Genomic DNA, 18,609 nt, shown 5'->3' with positions numbered 1-18,609 from the left:
GGTGGCACTCTCCTTACATAAACCTGATGGGATAGTTCTACCCTGTCCTGTAGGGTTGCTATGAGTTAGAATTGCCTTGAGGGCAACAGGTTTGGCCAGAAGAACAAAGAAATCTGAAGTGCAGGAAGAATGGTCCTTCGTCCCACATAATTTGGATATGCTATCAGGAGAGACCAGTCCCTAGAAAGGCCATCATGCCTGGTGAAGTAGATGAGGAGGCAGACCCTCTGTGAGTGTAGATGGACACAGTGGCTGCAATAAGGGGCTTACACATCACAACAGTGAGGGTGGGCAAGGACTGACTAGTGTTTCATTATGATATATATAGTATTGTTTTAAGCCATTATCGACTAGCTCTTACCTGATAACAACAACAATTAAAGAATAAATTTCTTTTTGCTAAAGCCTCATCTGTAGCACTTCTGTTATCGCAGCATTAGATAACCAGGACAAAAGGACAGAATGAAAATACCATTTTATAAGGATTTAATGGAGCTAGCCAATGAGCATCAATGGTCATGAAAATCAAACAGCCTGACACTACCTGCCTCCCGATGAAGACCACAATCCGTTGTGTCCAAAGAAAATCACACTGGGGTCTGAAAAAGCCTTGGGTTCAGCTACTCATTTGAAGGAAGTGCAGGGGACAGAGGAACCAGTTAAGTGCCCGCAGGTATCACACAGAAAGCAAAGCAAAATCAATACAGACTATGTGAAATTCTATAAGCAAAAAGTAAGAGAGATATAGAGATTGATTGATTGATTGGTTGGTTGGTGGGGAATGGGGGTCTATTGATTAAAATAAACTGGCAAAAAAATCAATTATAAGAGGTCAGTCTTACTTGGGTCTGGATGGAAACAAATACAGTATTAATATTTTATGATCATCATGAAAATTGAAATCTTGAACAATGATGAGCTATTTAAAAATATTAAGAAATTACTGTAGTTTTTTCAGTTGTGAGGATACGGTTGTATATTTTAAAGTGTCATTTATAGATTCATTCATTTTATAGATTTCATTGTGAAATACTGTGGATATAATGATACAATGTCTGAAGCTTGCTTCAGAAAGGTACAAGTGATGGAAATAGGTGGGTGTATTAAAAAAAAACAACAACTATCCAGATTTGCCATGATGTTGCTAATCTTGGAGGCTGGAGTGCCCGGGGCACATTATAATATTCAGTCTACTATTTGATAGTGTCATTTTGGTATCAGCTAAAGCCAGATCAAATATTTTTATTAACCAGTGTTTTATATTCAATGCTCCAGCTCTGCCAATAACTTATTCATATCTAGGGGAAAACCCAATGCCATCCAGTGGATTCCTGCTCATGGTGACCTTGTAGGATGGAATCGAACTGTCCTCTGGGGTCCCAGGGGATGATCTTCATGGGAGCAGACTGTCACCTCTCTCTTCCACAGAGCAGCTGCTAGGTCAAGCCAGGACCTTTTGAGGAGCAGCTGAGCACTCAACCATGGTGCCATCAGCTCATGGTCACTATTTTCACCAAGCTATTAACCCCACTGACAAGGAGGCAATGCTTCACAGTGGAGAGGGGACAGAGGCAACTGGGGGCCACTCGCCAAGCTGTTGTGACCTACTGGTTACGTGACCTTGGGCATCTATTTCCTCTCTCCCCCATCGGCGTAATGGGATTATGAGTGAGTGCCTACTTCTTTTTGGAAGAAGTGCGGCCAGAAATCTCTTTAGAGGCAAGGATGGTGAGATTTTGTCTCACTTAATTTGGACATGTCAAGAGAGATCAGCCCCTGGAGAAGGATATCATGCTTGGTAAAGTGGAGGGCCAGTGACGAAGAGGAAGGCCCGCAACCAGACGGAGGGACACAGTGGCTGAAACCATGGGTTCAAGCCCAGGAACTGTTGTGAGCATGGCGCAGGCTGGGCCGCCTTTCGTTCTGCTGTGCTTCAGGTCTCTGTGCACCAGCAGAGGCTCCTTCATGGCACCAACACCAAACCCGATCGGGTCATAGAGAGCTTACCGAAGACACAGATTTAGCACAAAGCTCTGCACAGAGTGAGGGAGGGAGGGAGGGATGAAACGTGGCTGCCAATTACAGTGACAATTTTTGAGCTTGCGGTTCCTTATTTTGGCAATGTAGCTGCCCTCTCAGTGGAAACCGCAGCTTTTCTGAAGACCAAGAGCCCTGGCGGTGCTGTTTGCTCAGTGCTGGATCGGTCAGTGAAAGCTTCACACCCCTGGCTGACCACCGCGAGACAGGTGAGGGTGTCTGCTCGCCTAGTGGTTTCAGAAAACCATGAAGAGCTGCTATGTGTTGGAAGAGACTCAATGGCTGTGGGGTGGGAGGCAAAGAAAGTCATAGAACTCTGATTAATGGATTTAAATTAAATAAAGATAGGTAAGGGATAAATCTGGCTAATTAATCCTGGTTAATGAAGCAATGTCCAAGCAGTTTGCCAGAAGTGGGGCAAAACCCCCAAACCTGGTAAAGTGATTTTAATCCACAGCTCACAAGTCGTCAGAGACCGATATCGGAATGACCCTTCCTTCTCTTCTGGTGTCCAGAGTGGAGATTGCGTGATTCCCACAGGACAAAGCTGAGGAAAGGAGCAGGTGGCTTTCAACCCCTTCGAGCTCCACTGTGGGCTTCGGGTGACACCATTTGCATGATTGCTTACATCTTCCTTGCCCCCCCTCTTAAAGCAGACTGGTCTTCTCACTGTCCCGGTGACACCACTCCCTCTTTCCTCTGCCTGGAGGTGTGTTCTCCTAATTTTCATTGGGCTTCCTCTTGTCATTCAGTCTCAGTTCACATGTCACCCTCTGAGGTGTCTTCCTTAAATGCCCACCCACGCGTGTCCCTATGAGTGATCCTTCTGAGTGATATAAGTATTCTCACGCATGCTTTTACCCACCACACTTCCTGTTTACCTTTATCCCTTACGAGAGGGTAAGGCCCATCAGAGGAGTGATCTCGTCCATCCGCCTAAACACGCATCCTCTCTACTCGATCAACCCTTGGCCGCGCCATCCCCTCTCCTGGAACAGCCCTTGACACATGTGGTTGTTGGTTGCTGGTGAGGCCACCCATGACTCAGGGCAACCCCTTGGACATCAGGAGGCAACGCCTGGTCCTGTGTCATCCCCATGATGAGTGTTGGATTGAACTGTTGTGACGCATCACCAAGCCTCTTCTTCCCAGTCCAGCTTACCCTGGAAGTCCTGCGGGTACCGGTTCCATATCCGGGCAACAAGCAGGACTCCACTGGCAGAGGACGGTGGCTGTGTGAGGTGCATCGGTTGGGAACGGAACTGGTGCCTCCCAAAAGGAAGATAAGAATTCTGCTAGTGAACCACTCATTCCCTGGCACATACTACGCCTTTGTACGCATTTGGCAAATGAATGCATAATGAACTCCATGAATCAGTGAGCGGCTGAGAGCCAGAACATACCAACAGCGTCTGAGAGTCCGTACACCCTCTGGCCGTAAGCATCTGTCTTGTCCCAGATGAAAGTGTAGGCCAGGTTGGGGGACGCCTGGAAGGACTTCTGGAAGAGATGGCCCTCCACGGCGACCATCAGGTGGACCTTGATGAGGTTCAGGGGGACCATGGACTGGGTCATGGTGATCTTCAGCAGAGACTTGTACCCCGCCGTTCTGGAGCTCATGTAGCGAAGCTTCACATTGGAAGCCGGGAGCTCAATTTCCTCGTGCAGCACCTGCAGGGGACACATGGGAGGCGTGCTGCGGGGAAGGCACCCAGGCAGACGAGTTTCTCTGCCTGCCTGCTGCCTCCTCCCCTGACACGTCACCCCTCTGTGAGCACCAGCACCCCGGACTCCGAACTGAGGGAAAGCCACTACCACCAGCCCCTGCCTCCACCTGACACCACAGAGCCAGGGCTCCGCTTACGATTTGGGGAATTAATAATTATTCTTGGTCACTGTTGTGTTTCCTTTTAAAAACCACCCTGTTGGCAAAAGATGTAAATAAGAACAGCAGGCTTTATTGCTAGCTGTGTACATGGAGGGCACAAGAGGCTGTAATTATGTGAACCTGCAACGTCCACTGACAATCGGTAGAAAGCAACAGGGAGGCAGCAATGTAATATACCCTCTGTCGTAGCACCAGTGCAGATCATTAAGGCACCTCTTATCATGTATCTTGGCAACTAACAGGAATAAAAAGCAATTTGCAGGTGTGCTGCACATATGTAAATGGTTTTTATTTTATTAAAAGCCCCGATGACTGCCAAAGTCTTGGACAACTCTCTGGAAACATCGTGCCTGCCCAGGAGGGATTCCGAATGTATGGGGCTATCCTTTCCACTGGGCTCATTCCCTACTGCTGCTCCCCTAACTTCCAATGTGAGTCTCTGGCCAGCCTGTCACACTGGGGGCCTGCCGTTCCTACCTGGGTCTCAGGCACGATGGGGTTCTGCCCAGGGGCAGCGCTGAAGAAGGTGGACAGTGGGGAGGAGATGATGATTGGATCAGGCCGGACAAAGCCGCTGAGGTCACAGCTGGGAATGGAGTTCTCCTCAGTCTTCATCACCAGGGTGTCCATAGCGTAAAAGCTATTCCACGGCAGCCACACGGTGCGCTCCTGGCTCATGAAGGGGGCCCGCTCAAAGTGCAGGGTCAAGGATGCGCCCCCGTTGGCAATCAGGTCAAACCTGGAGAGAAGGGAAAGAGCGCCTGAGGGGGTGAACTCACCTCCAGCCATGGTAGCACGCTGGCACACGCCTCCCCTGATGGTGAGGGGACAGATCACAGGGGAGGAAGGCTTGCACCAGACCCCAAGCTTGACAGCTTATCAGTTGTGTGCCTTGGGTCAAGTTACCATCCCCTTCTGTAATGTGAGAATAGGTATCCCTGTGGCCGAGAGAATGAAATATCATGTTGGGCCGAGGGCAGGGGTTCTCAAACTGTGGCCCACTGGCCGAATCCAGCTCATCAACAGATTTGGTAAATAAAGTTTTATTGAAACTCCAGCCCAGTACATGGATAATAGGTGTATTCTGTTCAACAAATGCTATAGTTAATGATACGATTCTAGGATGTAGGAAAGGACTCATTAAAATTCCTTCTAATAATCCCTGCGTGGTTTCTGCCATTGTTGACAGAGATTTGCAAATGATTTCCTGCTTGTTTAAGAGCTGGATGGAGGGGTACTAACAGTAAAGCAAAACGAAGGCAGCTCTTTCCCAATAGATGGAAAAGAAGGTTGCAAAAGGATCTTCCCTCCTGCACTGGAGTGTCGGTTCCTTGAGGGCAGCCGGGTCAGCCCTTCTGCTCGCTGCAGACTCCCCGGTGGCAGGCAGAGTGCCTGGAGGAGAAGAATAGGGTGGCTCTCTGGCTTCACCCACTGTTGGTAACTGTTCTGATGTTTCTGAGTAGGCCAGAGATGAATGAAAACGGAGCCCTTGAAGATGAGATTTCCTATCAGAGCTTGTTATGTAAGGATGCAGTGGTCGGGCATGCGGTGGGAGATGTGTTTGCACGGGACACAGAAGAGTCCAATGCTTTTCAGTCCATTTGTTCATGGTAGAGGTGATCAGACCAAATCATGAATGTCTGCACTCAACCGCACCACAGACTGCGGGCGTCCCCGGGGCCTTCCATGACATGCCCTGGGCCTGCCGAGGCTTTGCAGCCTGAACAAGCAGAAGGATCGCTGATGCAGGAAGTTGGGTGGATAAGTTGAGAGGTGGATTGAGGCCAGAACTGGGCGGGAAGCAGCTGAGAGGGATGGGTGAAGGAGGAGGGCGCAGAGAGCAGGCCAAGGACTCAAGGATGTTACTTCTTTGAGGATGCTGCCTTCAAGGGTCCAACACAGCCCTGCATAGAACACAATGGCCATCTCAATGCCTTAAGATATAGGCGCTAATCCGGTTGAAGCAAAATCAGAACAGACCTGAATTTTGAAAAATGTGCGTGAAAGGGAATGAAATGACCCGTCAAAGTCCTGGAAAGGGAGACTCAAGGGGCACAGGGAGCCCCTTCAGGGGTCTCAGGTGGGAGACTGAATCACTGCCAGGACTGTGGTGCGGCCAGCCACCATCTCAGACTGGGGCAATGTTGTGTCCGTCGGTGCCTGTCAGGAGAATTGGTTGCTCTGTAGCCCACACACCACCCTTGTTTTCTAAGAGCACACTCAAGCCCCTAGCAGGGCACACACCTGTGACTGTTCACACTGTACGTGTTCTCCCAGCTCACCCACCTCCACAAGGCAGGTCTGTACAGGTGCCACGTCAGCAGCCAGCACTGAACCGGGAGGAGCCACTCAGGAGCCCTGCTGGACACAGCTTCATTTGTCTGTGGAACGCATGTCTGACTAGGACATCGAACACCTACCCCAGATCAGGAAGTTGATGGGAATTACCCAACACCTTCTTGGGGTTCAGAAACAGGGTGAGGGATAGGGCTGCTGTGTGTTGGTAATCTTGGAAACCGTCTTCAAGACCTTAGGAAGCAAGAGCAAACGCTTCACTGGTGACAGACAAGGACGGCAGTCCCTGCCCACGTGGCAGGACGGCCATGGTGTTCCAGAAGCCAGCTTTGCCGAAAATGTGATGAAGCTGATGAACAGCCACAGGTCCGGCCTTCCTTTGACATGGAATGCCACAGGGCTTTGCTCAGCCCAGAGTGAGCGGTATTTTTTCCCCTTCTGAAAGATTTCTTTCTTTTTCCTGTGGAACTTCTCGTTTAAATTCCAGCTCCGTGCCCAATGGATGAACGAGCTGGCAGAGTTTTCATCTTGGTGGGGGCTGAACGAATGTATGTTTCCAATCAGAAGATAATAAGGAAAGGTTGCATCCTTCACCCAGCAGGGCGCCGGCTAAATGTATTTAATTAGACTCCTCTGATTACAGCCCACCCCCTCAAAACAGCCGCAAAAACAGCGCAGCTCTGGAAGCCACACGGGAAAGCAGAAGGCGTTTATCACAGGACACCTTCTCGTGTGGATTCCTGCCGCCCTGCACCGCCATTCATTTTAAATAGGGTGGGACTGGCTCCCGAGAGCTGCCTTCCTTTCTGCATGGCATCCACCCTCCTTACCTCTAACACACACACACACACACACACACACACACACACACACACACACACACAGAAACAGAGAGACAGAGAGAAAATCATTAACCTTGCCTGAAACTTAAAGGAGCTGGACAGGTTGTTGGCCTCTGTTTATTGACCTGTTTTTGACATCACACCCAAAGCAAGACACATCTTTGGCGGGATCTTGACTAGAGAGCTGGTCTGGTGGGCACAAGCCAGGACTCCTGGCTCCATGTCCCTCACACGCACCACATTGATTGTGGGTGGGTACCAGCCCCACAGAGTTACTTACGTGCCGTCCTGGCGGGTGATGGTGTAGCCATATTTGGGGTACTTGACAAAAGACACGTTGACTCCAACCAGGGGAGTCCCATCGGTAGTTACGACTTGGCCTCGGATGAGGGAAACCAAGCTGAGAAGGGAAAACAGCAACAACAAGAGCAGGAGGTGCGTGTGAGCCGTGCCAAGGAGAACAGGAGACAAGTTCCCCACTCCCACTGCCCCCACTCACCTGCTCCCCTAAAGCAAGGAGAAAGGTCATTGGTGGGACAAAATATTTTATTAGATTGTTACCCAGAGGTTCAAACCCACCCAGTGGGCCATGGAAGGAAGGAAAAGCACAAAGCCCTGGCATCTGCTCTGTTAGTCATGAAAATACACGAGTAGCTCTGCTCCATAAGACACAGCGTGGCCAGGGGTCAGGGTTGACGGCAGCAGTGAACAGCAGTCATAAGACTGGGGAAGACTTTCAACATGAACTTCTGCTTTCATGTGACCAAGAAGATGTGGGCGTGGGGCAGGTGAAGGGTCAAGTCTTGCTTTTCCTGAGCAGAACTGTCGCCACTGTGCCATGTAATCCACGGGCAGCGTTACTTATTGCATGGCTAGGCAATGTGTGAGGTCCTCTGTGCCCAGGGCCGCTCGCCTTGGCCTTGCTCAGTTTCTTGGCATTGTTTGGCTTTGGCTTGGCCCGAGCTCCAGGCTGCCCCTCATCCCTCACACTTAGGCCTCAGCCTGGCAGAGGGAGTATTCTACCCAGCTGAGGGCTTCCCCATCTGCCTACTCATTTCCTTCGTTAGCTGGAGGAAGGCCAGATCAGGGGCAGTGTACCTCTCTTCCTTGAGGCTTGGATGTGGGAGGGGTGGAAAGGAACACACATTGTGTCTTGCTGCACCCTAAGAGCAAAATAAGGATGGCATCATCCCAACCCAACACATTGAGTTGATGACAACTAATAGCAACCCTATGGGACAGGGTAGAACGGTCTCTGTGAGTTTCCAAGAGTGTAATGGTGTACAGGAGTAGAAAGCCCTGTCTTACTACAGAGGATGGGCTGGTGGTTTTGAACTGCTGACCTTGAGGATCACAGTTGAACTCATAACCACTATGCCACCAGGGCTCCTGGGACAATGGATGGCACAGGATGGAGAAATATGTCGCTCTGTTCTACATAAGGTTGCTGTGAGCTGGAGTTGACTCAATGGCAGCCAACAGGAAGAGCAGAGCTTCTTATGCTCCGTGAGAGCTGGAGGAAAAGAGGATATTGGAAGGTCACCTTTTCCCCCTGATAGAAATATAGTGGATTCTAGAATGCATGTGGCTACATACAAGGGGGTTCCCAATGTATGCAGAAAAATGGAAAGAAAAGATAATGGGATAATTCCCATAAACCTTCTGAAAGCTCACTGCATTTCTCTTCTATCAAGATCCTGCTATCTTGAGTCCAGGCAGGACTGTGGGAAATCCCATCCTACTGGATGTCAATGTCAGGGAGCGTGCCCCTATCTTCAGATCAGAGTCACCAGGACTTTCCGGTGAAGGCAGTCTCCAACTGACCACCTCTGGGAAGTTCTACAAAACCAGGGGAAGATGACACTATTCTACTCAAGGTCCACGGGGGCAGAACACAAACATCTCTCACCTGAATGCTCCTGACTCTACAGAGAGCTGGCTAACAAGAAGCTACATTTTTTGCACCGAGGCCCGCCCACCAGACAGGTCTGCAGCTGCTGTCTCGTTGGCCTTCCTAGGCACCGGGCAATTTGGCGAAGGCAGTGAGGTTGTCAGGCTCAGAGGCTCCTGGACACTCTCCTAATTCCTGGACTAGGTAATCAAGCTGACCTATTCCTTGCCAGAATCTTGTCAAAGTCTGTTCAGTTTCTGGACTGCTCTTACTTCCTTATGCCCTGAAAACCGGAGGGATGCTGTCTCCAAGAACCTCTTTTTATTAGCCATGCCCCCCACTGCTCAACTCTAGCCCTCTGACGATCTCAGGAGCATTCAGGCTGTTCCACTGACAGCCCTAATTGTCTGCTACTGGCTGCTTAGCAAACGAATCCCATTTTTAGCTGCTTCCAACCACAGTGCTGGAGAGGTTTGCAAGCGAAAAACTAATTTATGAAAATAATCCTTTTGTTCAATTCCGCTTTCTTATCTTTCTCAGACCATGCTTTCTTTAAGCCCTTTCCAGACACTATTTTAAAATCAATGATGTGTGTTGATGACCACGAGGTCCCTAGGACTCGTGATGAGAAGACGAAATTGAGACTGTGTCCCACGATTTTCCTTTCTCTCCTTTTCCTACGCGGTCGCTATTTCTGTACAATCATTCCTGGAGCGGCACACCCTGCGAAGTGCTCTAGGAGTGCAATGGGCTGGGTGCCTAGCGTTTCTACCCTGTATTTTCCCAATTCTTGGTTGCTGCTGGTTTCCTATCATTTCCAGACAGTCAATTTGCAGAAAAGATTCAGCGACGGCATGCTATCTGTTCATCTCTATTTATGATTATTGATGTGTAACAATTATCACATTATCTGGATAGGGAGATCTGCTCCATAAATTATAGTGGTGGAGTCAAGGCATTTTAATTATTTTCTGTGCCATTATCACAGGGAAACGCCCACTAAGAAATCTTGAATTAAGTTCTTTTTAACTCCTAGCTTTGTCCTTCAGTAGTTGCCAGATGATAAGGCACCAAAAGGCACATCCTTGCCGAACTCTAGCCTGTGTCACGCAGGAACTCATGTCTCTGCATTTTGTTGGCACCGGGCAGAGGGTTGACTCATTTGGGAGAGGGTTGGCTCATTTATTGCTATAGATGCAGCCTCCTCTAAAGGAAACTTCTTTCTTTGAAAGCCCCTGTGGTGGTACCTGTGGGAGAAAGATGGGGCTTTTACTCCTGTAAAAAGTTACAGTCTATATGGAACCCAGGACCGATGCGGCTGCTGGGACAGCAAGCTGAATGAGAGTTTCTGGGAGGTATGGTGATGGTGGCGGGGTGTAATAGGAGCTGATGTCAAGGAGCTCAAGAAGGAAGAGTATGTTTGGAAACGGATTGTGGGGGCCATTGTACCATGCTGCTGGACGTGAGAAAACTATGCAATGGTAGGATGTCTGTATTGACTCCCAATAAAATAGTTATTTTGGGGGAAAAAGAGTTACAGTCCTGAAAACCCACAGGAGCATTTCTACCTGGTCCTTTAGGGCTGCCACGAGTTGGCATCGGCTCCATGGCCGAGTTTGTTTTCCATTTGGGGCTGGTACAAACCCATTGCCATCAAGTCAATGATGGCTCCGGGCAACCTGCTGCCAGAGTTGAATAGATCTGTGCTGCACAGACTTTTAAGAGCCTGGCCTTTTGGAAGCAGATTGCCAGGCTTTTATTCCTAGGTGCTCCTAGGTGTGTGCCACCTACCGACCTTCTGGCTAAAGTCAAGTGCTTAACCAATGGCACCACGCAGGGACCCTGGGGCTGGCTTCAACCATCAAATAGTCTAAGGTTACTCCCAGCTCGCCTACATCTTGGCTGCAGATCAAAGAATCCTTAGAAGTGGTAACCGTTGGTGAGGAAGATGAGATTAAATTACAACAGACGGAAGAAGGAACAATCAAAATGGAAACATCAGGGAATGATTGGATTTGGGGAGGAATGATGAAATGTTCAGCAGAAAACTGACCGAAATGGGTCATGGGCCTTTTGAGCTGCATTTTCAGTAGAAGCAAACTGTTAGGCATTGAATTTTGTTCCCCTGAGAAAAGTTATGCTGAAGACTTAACTCGTGACCTGCTTCTTAAGTAAGTGTCTTCTTCTGTGATGTAAATGGGGCCCTACTGGAGTACAGTGGGTCCTAAACCTGATTCCTTTTCTTATAAAGTCAGCCGATGGACACAGACCGACACGGGGAAACACAGTTGTCCTGTGGAGACGCTGCAGAAAGCCACGCGTTTTTGTGTCAGCAGCACACTCTCTGATTTGCTCCTGGGTCACGAAAGGGGAACAGCAACTCAGCAAAGTGTAGGATGATGGGCATTTGTCAGTGGGAGCAGAATCACCCACTCAAGTTCCTAGGTCCTAAGGCATGGACGAAGACCTCCGCCCAGCGTTCCAGGTAGAGGATGGAAACAGTGCTAAGGCTGGGGCGGGATATTCCTACGTAGACCAGGCCCACCACTTAGGAAGGCAGACTTACAGCAGCACATACCATGAGCATGTGGACCTAGAGGAACCCAGAGAGATCCCCAACATGCAAATAGGAAGACCTCTTTTTTTTCTCCTTCCTCCCTCTGCCCTCAAAATCAGAAGCATTGCTCAGAAGAGTTAGGAGGCTAGAAAGGAATCTTTCACAGCCAACCGTCCCCCTTCCCCTCTTCTCCAGGGGCACAGTTCTAACTTGTCCTAGGAGGAAGGGCGGGATCATATAGACTATAGAATAAAGCCCGAATTTGATTCTAGAATATTCTGAAGTCTCAAGTTGGCGACCATAAGCAAATTTGTTCTGTAGAACTGCCCTGCCGCCTTTTTGGAATTAAGGGTGAAATGCAACAGATAGGAGAAGGCACAATCAAAATGGAAACAATTCTGTTCCGTATATAGTTGTGTGTTAGTACAGATGCCGTTGCCGCGTGGGTTTGCTGTGAGGTTGGAGATATCTGATACCGAGTGTCTGGCTCACTATGTTACTGGTTATTAGCTGCTGCTGACTCCAGGCAACACCATATTCAACAGAAGGAAACGCTGTCCCCTCCGGGGCCAGATGCGTGAGATGTGAGAGCCCGCTGTTGTACAGACTGCAGATGCAAGGTGACTTTCAACCCGGGAGGAGCCTCTTTCAGCACTCTGTGGTCCCTGATTCTGTTGGGAGTCACAGGGTTGTCACTGGCTAATTTCCACAGGTACATTCCCAGTCTTTTTCTCCTTAGTCTGTGCTCACCTAGAAGTGCTACCGAAGCCTGTTCCCACCATCGGTGGTCCTGCTGGTTTCTAAAACACCCGTGGCCTCAGTCCCAGCATCACAGTAACATGCAAACCATCAGAGAACAACACAATGACCTGTAGATGGTGGCTAGTTTATTGTGCATGTTCCAAAAATTCTGGCAACGGCGCCCTCTTGACGCTAAGACAAGGAATGATATGCTATCAAGTTAATAACAGCATTCACTAACACGCTGTCGAATGAAAGGTTTCATCAGTGATCTCATGAAAGCCACTTTCAGAGGTATTATCAAGGAGGATTTAAAAATAATAACAATAATGTAAAAAAATGATACCTTCCCAAATCATCTAAAAATCAGGGAACCAGCAGGGAACTCAGCAGTTTTCTAGGTTGAGGATGGTCAGACCCCGGAGACCAGGACCCCAGTCTGGGTTCCCATCCAAGTGTGGAAAGGGCCCCCAGTGAGTCATGGCAGGGGGCTCCACGTTTCCAGCCCTCCTGGGTCCTGGGGAAGCCAGGATCGGCACTTCTTGTTCTGATGAGCAATACCCCAGATGCTCGCGGAGCCTGCAGCTAGGAGGCGCGTACCTGCTGTTGAAGGGGTTGTCTCCAGGAATGATGTGGGTGCTGTCCTTGCCTGCCAAAAGCTTGATGCGGTCGTAGAAGGACTTCACCACCGGCGAGTCTGTCTGGCCCTGCTGGATGATGTCCAGGGGGTCTCGGGAGCCCCGGCAGAGCAGGCTGTTCTGACAGGCTGACTGCAGGCAGCAGTCGGGGTCCAGGCAGTCCACCAGGCCGTCTGTGGGCAGAGGCAGGGCAGGGTCAGGGAGTGTGATGGGAGAAAGCTGCTTGGGTATGTCAAATCCCATTGTCTCCAGCACCAAGCCTTCCTGGGGGCCTTGTTGACTGGCACCTCTCACCCAACAAGCAGCCTATCGTTGCAATCTGTAGTCATTGTGTCAATTCGAGCTCATTGTGACCCTGGAGGACAAGGTGGAACGGGCCCTGTGGGTTTCAGAGACTGGAACTTTATAGGAGTAGATCGCCTCGTCTTTGTCCCGAACTTTTGAATGGCTGATTTTGCAGTTAGCACTCAATACATAACCACTATGCCACCTGAGAAGAAATCATCAGGAATCCAGGCAAAAGTTTATTCCTGGGTACTCGATGAATGTGAGTTCTTGGTTTTCTTTATCATTAATTCCCCAGACTTCCTACTATATCTATAAGCTAGGATTATTTGTGTTTGTAAAACAAAGAAAAACCAAACTTTATTTTTAAATGATACAGCACAATATAGATTTTGTGTTTTACCACACCTCAGGGCCCGTAACTAATCAAAAGGCATAGGATTCTTAAAGGAGAAAATAACTTCATCTCTGTACCCTTTGAACCAGCGGGGGCTGTGATCTCCACATTTTCCAAGAAATGTGGAGAACTATCTATGGCTTGGGTAGGCAGACATTAAACCATCAGCCCCCTCCACTGCATATGCATATGTTTTCTCACATGCCTCCAGACCACTGAACACCACAGTTCACATGCCCAGATTCTGTCTCTGATCCAAGTTCCTGAGCTGGGTCCTATTTATTCCTCATCATTCAACAGCTCTTTGTTGAGAGCCATCCATGTGCTGGAAGGCTAATAGTGGGCAGAGCACAGGGTACCTACCCTTCAGGAACTGACAGTGAGGTCGAGAGAAGAGATAGCCTTGTCTCCTGGTCTAGATGTGGCCTCTTCCCCCAGGAAGCCTTCCTGGTAGTTCCCCTGGTTCAGTCCGGTATTCCTGTTTTGAATACCAGTCCTGAATCAGCAATTCTCAAAGAATGCTTCTGCACCAGATATCTGTGAGGAGAATTGGGGGCCCACCCCTGACGCCCCATGCCGTAGATAGGCTCCAGGAGCGGGCCATGCAATGGTCATGGTCCACATGCTTTTTAGGAGATTCTAACACATGACCGATTTAAGAAACTCTGGTCAGTGCTAACTTTCTTGTATTGGAATTCATGATCTCTTTCTGCTTGCCTTCCTGTCTGGAAAATGAGTTCTTTGAGTACAAAGAACGTTGTCTTATTCATTTCTATACTGATGTCTAGCTCTGTGCCAAGCATGGGATTGGGCAATCAACAAATATTTGATGAATGGCTAAGTGACTGTTTCCCATTCTTCCCAGGCTCCTAAGGGCGGAGAATGGGAAAACTAGGGCAATCTTGTCTCCTTGGAATTTCCTGTTGGAATGGCTTGGTTGGCTAACTCTCATTCACTCTGTTGGGAATTGACTGAACACACAATTGGGAGCTTGGAGACTAACTTGCTTTAGTCTCCCAAATTTGTCGGCAGGCATTTTTTGTGTGGTTGCTGTAGGAGAGGGGACATAATTAGTGCTATAGAAACTCGCACTCAGACCCCAGGCAGGGAGGGACTTGATACACGTGTGCTGCAAAGCTGAATCGGGACCTTACCTGGGTGCTTCAAATATATTACCACGTGGTTTTTGGGCACTGCCCTTTCTTTTGGTTCCACGGTTGAAATTGAAATATGTAATTTCGGCAAAGTTCCACTGTAATTTAGCAATTAATGTACAATTATTTTAATGCATTACTTCCTTTTTAGCAAGCAAACAAATTAGGAGGTTGCATGTTATGCCTGGCTGTAAATTACGAAAACTAGCCTCTCATTTTCCACATGGGCAAATGTTGCTGTGTGCGCCTCTGAACGCATTTAGATTTACAAAATTCCCTAGCATTGCAGACACAGGAGGGTGAGCAGGGACACACGTACTTTAGAGACTTTTGGAACCAAAGCTCTGAACATCTCAGGCGGATGTGCTGCTTGAATTAGCTGCTCCCCCGCACCCAGCAGACCTCAGGCAGTGACACAGAGCTGGAGAAGTGCCTTCTGTGGCAAGGGAATACGGGCGTGACTGTAAGCCCATGCCCCGCCCGTCCCGGGGATCTGAGAGGTGCCAGATTACCCAGGATACGAGGCAAGCCCGGACTGATTTACCCATCTCTAGTTGAACCGTTTCACATCGTCCCTCCCACCACATCAAGGATTCTGCTTCTACATCTGGCTGGCATCTGTCACTCTCTCCCCAGCCCACGGCACCTTCCCACAGAAGCATATATACAGTCCCTGACAGGGACGTAGTCCTGAGTAAACAAGGTAAGCACGGGCTGCCTTGTGCTTACTCATTCATCTTTAGCGACGATCTCACACGCTTGGATGTGGTGACAAGCATGTGACGTTCGTTGTTCACTACAGATGAGCCAGTAAGCACAAGCCAGCCGAGCAATTGAGCAGCCTTCCCTGGTACGCCAAAGGAAATCAAGAACCACACGCACAGCGCTCTGTTTTTAAGACCACACTCCACGGACTGCCTTCACGAGACAGAGCCATCTACAGCCCGAGGCCGGCGCTGGATTTCAAAAGGACCCGCTGCGCTATGCTGGCAGTGTGCCATTCAGCTGCTGGAGAAACTTCCTGGGTGAGCAGACACCCACTGTTGTTAGCGCCAGAGAGTTCTGGAAGGTCACCGCTCTCTTCCCATCAGGAGTGCCGAGCCTCTCTGGTGGCCTTTCCCTTCGGAAGCTGGAATGGCTCCCCACCCTCCCTCCAAAACACTGCCCACCCATTCTACATAAAACCAGCCGGCGGACCTGGGTTTGGGACTGTCGCCACACCGTGAGCCTGACATTGTCCCACTGTTTTGTTGAGTCCAAGCTTCTCATTCAAGGGCCCGTCTGCCAGGAGATGTCCTAATAACACACCAGCCACAGCAGAAGACAAAAGCAAAATGAGAAAAAAAAAAAGCTACACATACTCTCCTTCATTTCCTGCATATTTACATTTGCCTCTTGTTGAGCCCGGGCATTTGGGGTTCTGCCCGTTATTAAGTGTGAGCGTCCATTTTGTCGGTAATGACCTCATCATGCTGCGTGATTATGGGCTGCCGTCGCCGAACACTTTCCAACGACACCGTGAACTTTAAATTGGCACTCCAATCTCCCCGCGGCCTGTCAGTCACGGGAATCGCATCTTTATGCCAGCAAGCCCCTTGGATGGAGTCTGACATTGCAATCTTCAGTAAATTACCCTGTCACTGACAATCTTGCAGTTATCTCGCAAACAATCAAGCAGGCAATCAAACTGTTCTGAATTGCCAGTTCAGGACCTGAGAGGCTGCAGACGGCGCCGTTCACCAGTGGCGGGAAAGCCACCCGGCCCTTCTCTGACACTGGAGGATTTCTTTCTTTATTTATCTACCTGCTTATTTGTTTGGCTGGCTGGCTTTTTCCTGGCGAGGGCGCTGAGGGTGGTGGGAGAGGTTGGTGGAGTTCCCGGAAAGGTCCCGGTTCTGACTCAGCTGTGATGGGAAAGTGACCATGGCCTTTCCGATCCAGGCCGAGTGGGTGGCACAGGTCTGCCTAACGTGTCCTCATGGACATCACCGTGAGACACGGCCAAGGAGAATTACCAACGTGCTTCTGTCAGGGCGGAAGCTAAGTGACGGCTCTGGCCAAGGACACCAGATGCTAATTTCATGGCAATTGAAGAGAGACAGAGGCTTATAGGAACTTTCTGGAACAATGTGAGTGGCTTAAAAAAAAAAAAGAAAAGAAGCAAGAATTGCCCAGGGTAGCTCTGGCAACGTGGACTAGAAATCAGGTTAATGCTAAATTGAATTCATTGGATCGAAAGCACAAGGTAAAGGGCCAAAAATGAAAAGGAAAAAAAAAGGGGGGTGCATCGGAAGTTAAGAGGCTAGCTCTTATAACCAGATGGATTTAGGTTTGCTTATCTCCACTGGTCCCTAGCTGTATGAACTTGGAAAGACTAAGTAACCTGGCAGAATCTCTGCCTTTAAACTTGAGTTATATCAATGGCTACTGCATAGGGACTTAAAGGAGCCCTGGTGGTGCTGTGGGTTAGGTGTTGCAAGGTCAGTAGTTCAAACCCACCAGTAGCTTCATGGGAGAAAGACGAGGCTCTCTGCTCCAATAAGATTGACAGCCTTGGAATCCCCCAGTAGAGTCCTTATTTCGAATTGACTTGATGACCCTGGGGTGGGTGTGGGAGAAGAGCCCTGCTGATCTGCTTCGATCAAGATTCCCAAACGCAAACCAAACTCACTGCCATCAAGTTGAGGCCAACTCATAGTGACCTGTTAGGATCGGGCAGAACTGCTCTTGTGGGTTTCTGAGACGGTAATTCTCCATGGGAGTAGAACACCTCATTTTCCTCCTAATGAGTGCCCGGTGGTTTCAAAGGGCTGACCTTGTGATTAGCAGCCCAGTGCATAACCACTATACCACCAGGGTTCCCTATCAAGAATATAGCACAGGAAACCCTATGGGCAGTTGTATCTACTCTGTCACATGGGGCCATGAGTTGGAATTGACTGGGGACAAGCGAGTTGGGATCTATGACATTGGTCTGTGCTAGGGTATGTATTCAATGAGTTGCAGGTACTGCAGCCAGTGCCCCCTTGAAGTTGTCGATGTATAAGACCAGGACATGGAAGAAATTGATAAAATTAGCATCCACTCACTGGCACGGGCTGTGGGTTGGTTGAGTCTTAGTGAGAATGCTGTGAGTTCAGATAGTGACAGGTTACTAATAATTAAGAAGAGATAGTGTGGATTGAGTGGAGCTTTCAATTGCTTGTCCTGGCTTCAATCAACACGACAACCCTACAAAGCAGACTAACGCCACTGCTACAGTGCACACTCTGGACACCATCGAAGGATATCTGGTCTGAATTTCAGGCCAGCCACTACCTTAGCTGCTGAGCTACAGCCAGTTAGGGCTTTGTGCCTGATTCCCTCATCTACAAACCAGAGATGATGACGACGACGATGGTGTTGAAAATGTTAGAACGGGCAGCTAGGAGAGAAAAAGAGTTAATCAGGGTAAAGTACTCAAAGCAGAAAGTACTAAAAGTAGATCATCGTAAGTGCACAAAGTGGTGAATTTTCATCTGTGAATATACCGTTATATTTACTACCAGAAGAAAATCAACAACATTCTGACTGCTCCAGAAAGTTTCATTGTGCCTTGCCTGGCCAATATCTGCCCAAAGAGGTTGCTAGCATTTCTGACCGTCTTTTATAATTGTATCTAACATCACCTGTTCTCCAGTGTTTTATAGATGGAAAAGCATGTGTCCTTCCAAGCTCACATCTTCAGGTCCGTGAGGACTGGGTACACGATGATACTATGATTAACTCACCCATTTCTCAGAGGAGGAACTCAGGCTCAGAGAAGTGGAATAAGTTATCCAAGAGGTGGCAAGGAGGCACGGACAAAAAGTGGACAAGCCCGGCCAGCGAGAGCACCAGCCCCT

General features: G+C 49.0%; 1 protein-coding gene across 1 annotated transcript in view; it reads right to left on the bottom strand.

Moving 5' to 3' along the window:
• The window catches only part of TENM2 (teneurin transmembrane protein 2), a 504,145-nt gene that overhangs the window by 78,073 nt on the left and 407,463 nt on the right, over positions 1-18,609 (bottom strand). Inside the window, exons 13-16 of the mRNA XM_075542722.1 lie at positions 12,852-13,062; positions 7,343-7,462; positions 4,403-4,664; positions 3,441-3,708 (exon numbers count right to left, since the gene is read on the bottom strand). Of these exons, the coding sequence (XP_075398837.1) occupies positions 3,441-3,708; positions 4,403-4,664; positions 7,343-7,462; positions 12,852-13,062 (861 nt within the window). The remainder of the gene's footprint in view (positions 1-3,440; positions 3,709-4,402; positions 4,665-7,342; positions 7,463-12,851; positions 13,063-18,609) is intronic.

The sequence above is a fragment of the Tenrec ecaudatus genome, chromosome 2, assembly GCF_050624435.1.
Source record: "Tenrec ecaudatus isolate mTenEca1 chromosome 2, mTenEca1.hap1, whole genome shotgun sequence".
Classification (NCBI taxonomy): Eukaryota; Metazoa; Chordata; class Mammalia; order Afrosoricida; family Tenrecidae; genus Tenrec; species Tenrec ecaudatus.
This window is presented reverse-complemented; position numbering and strand designations above follow the sequence as displayed.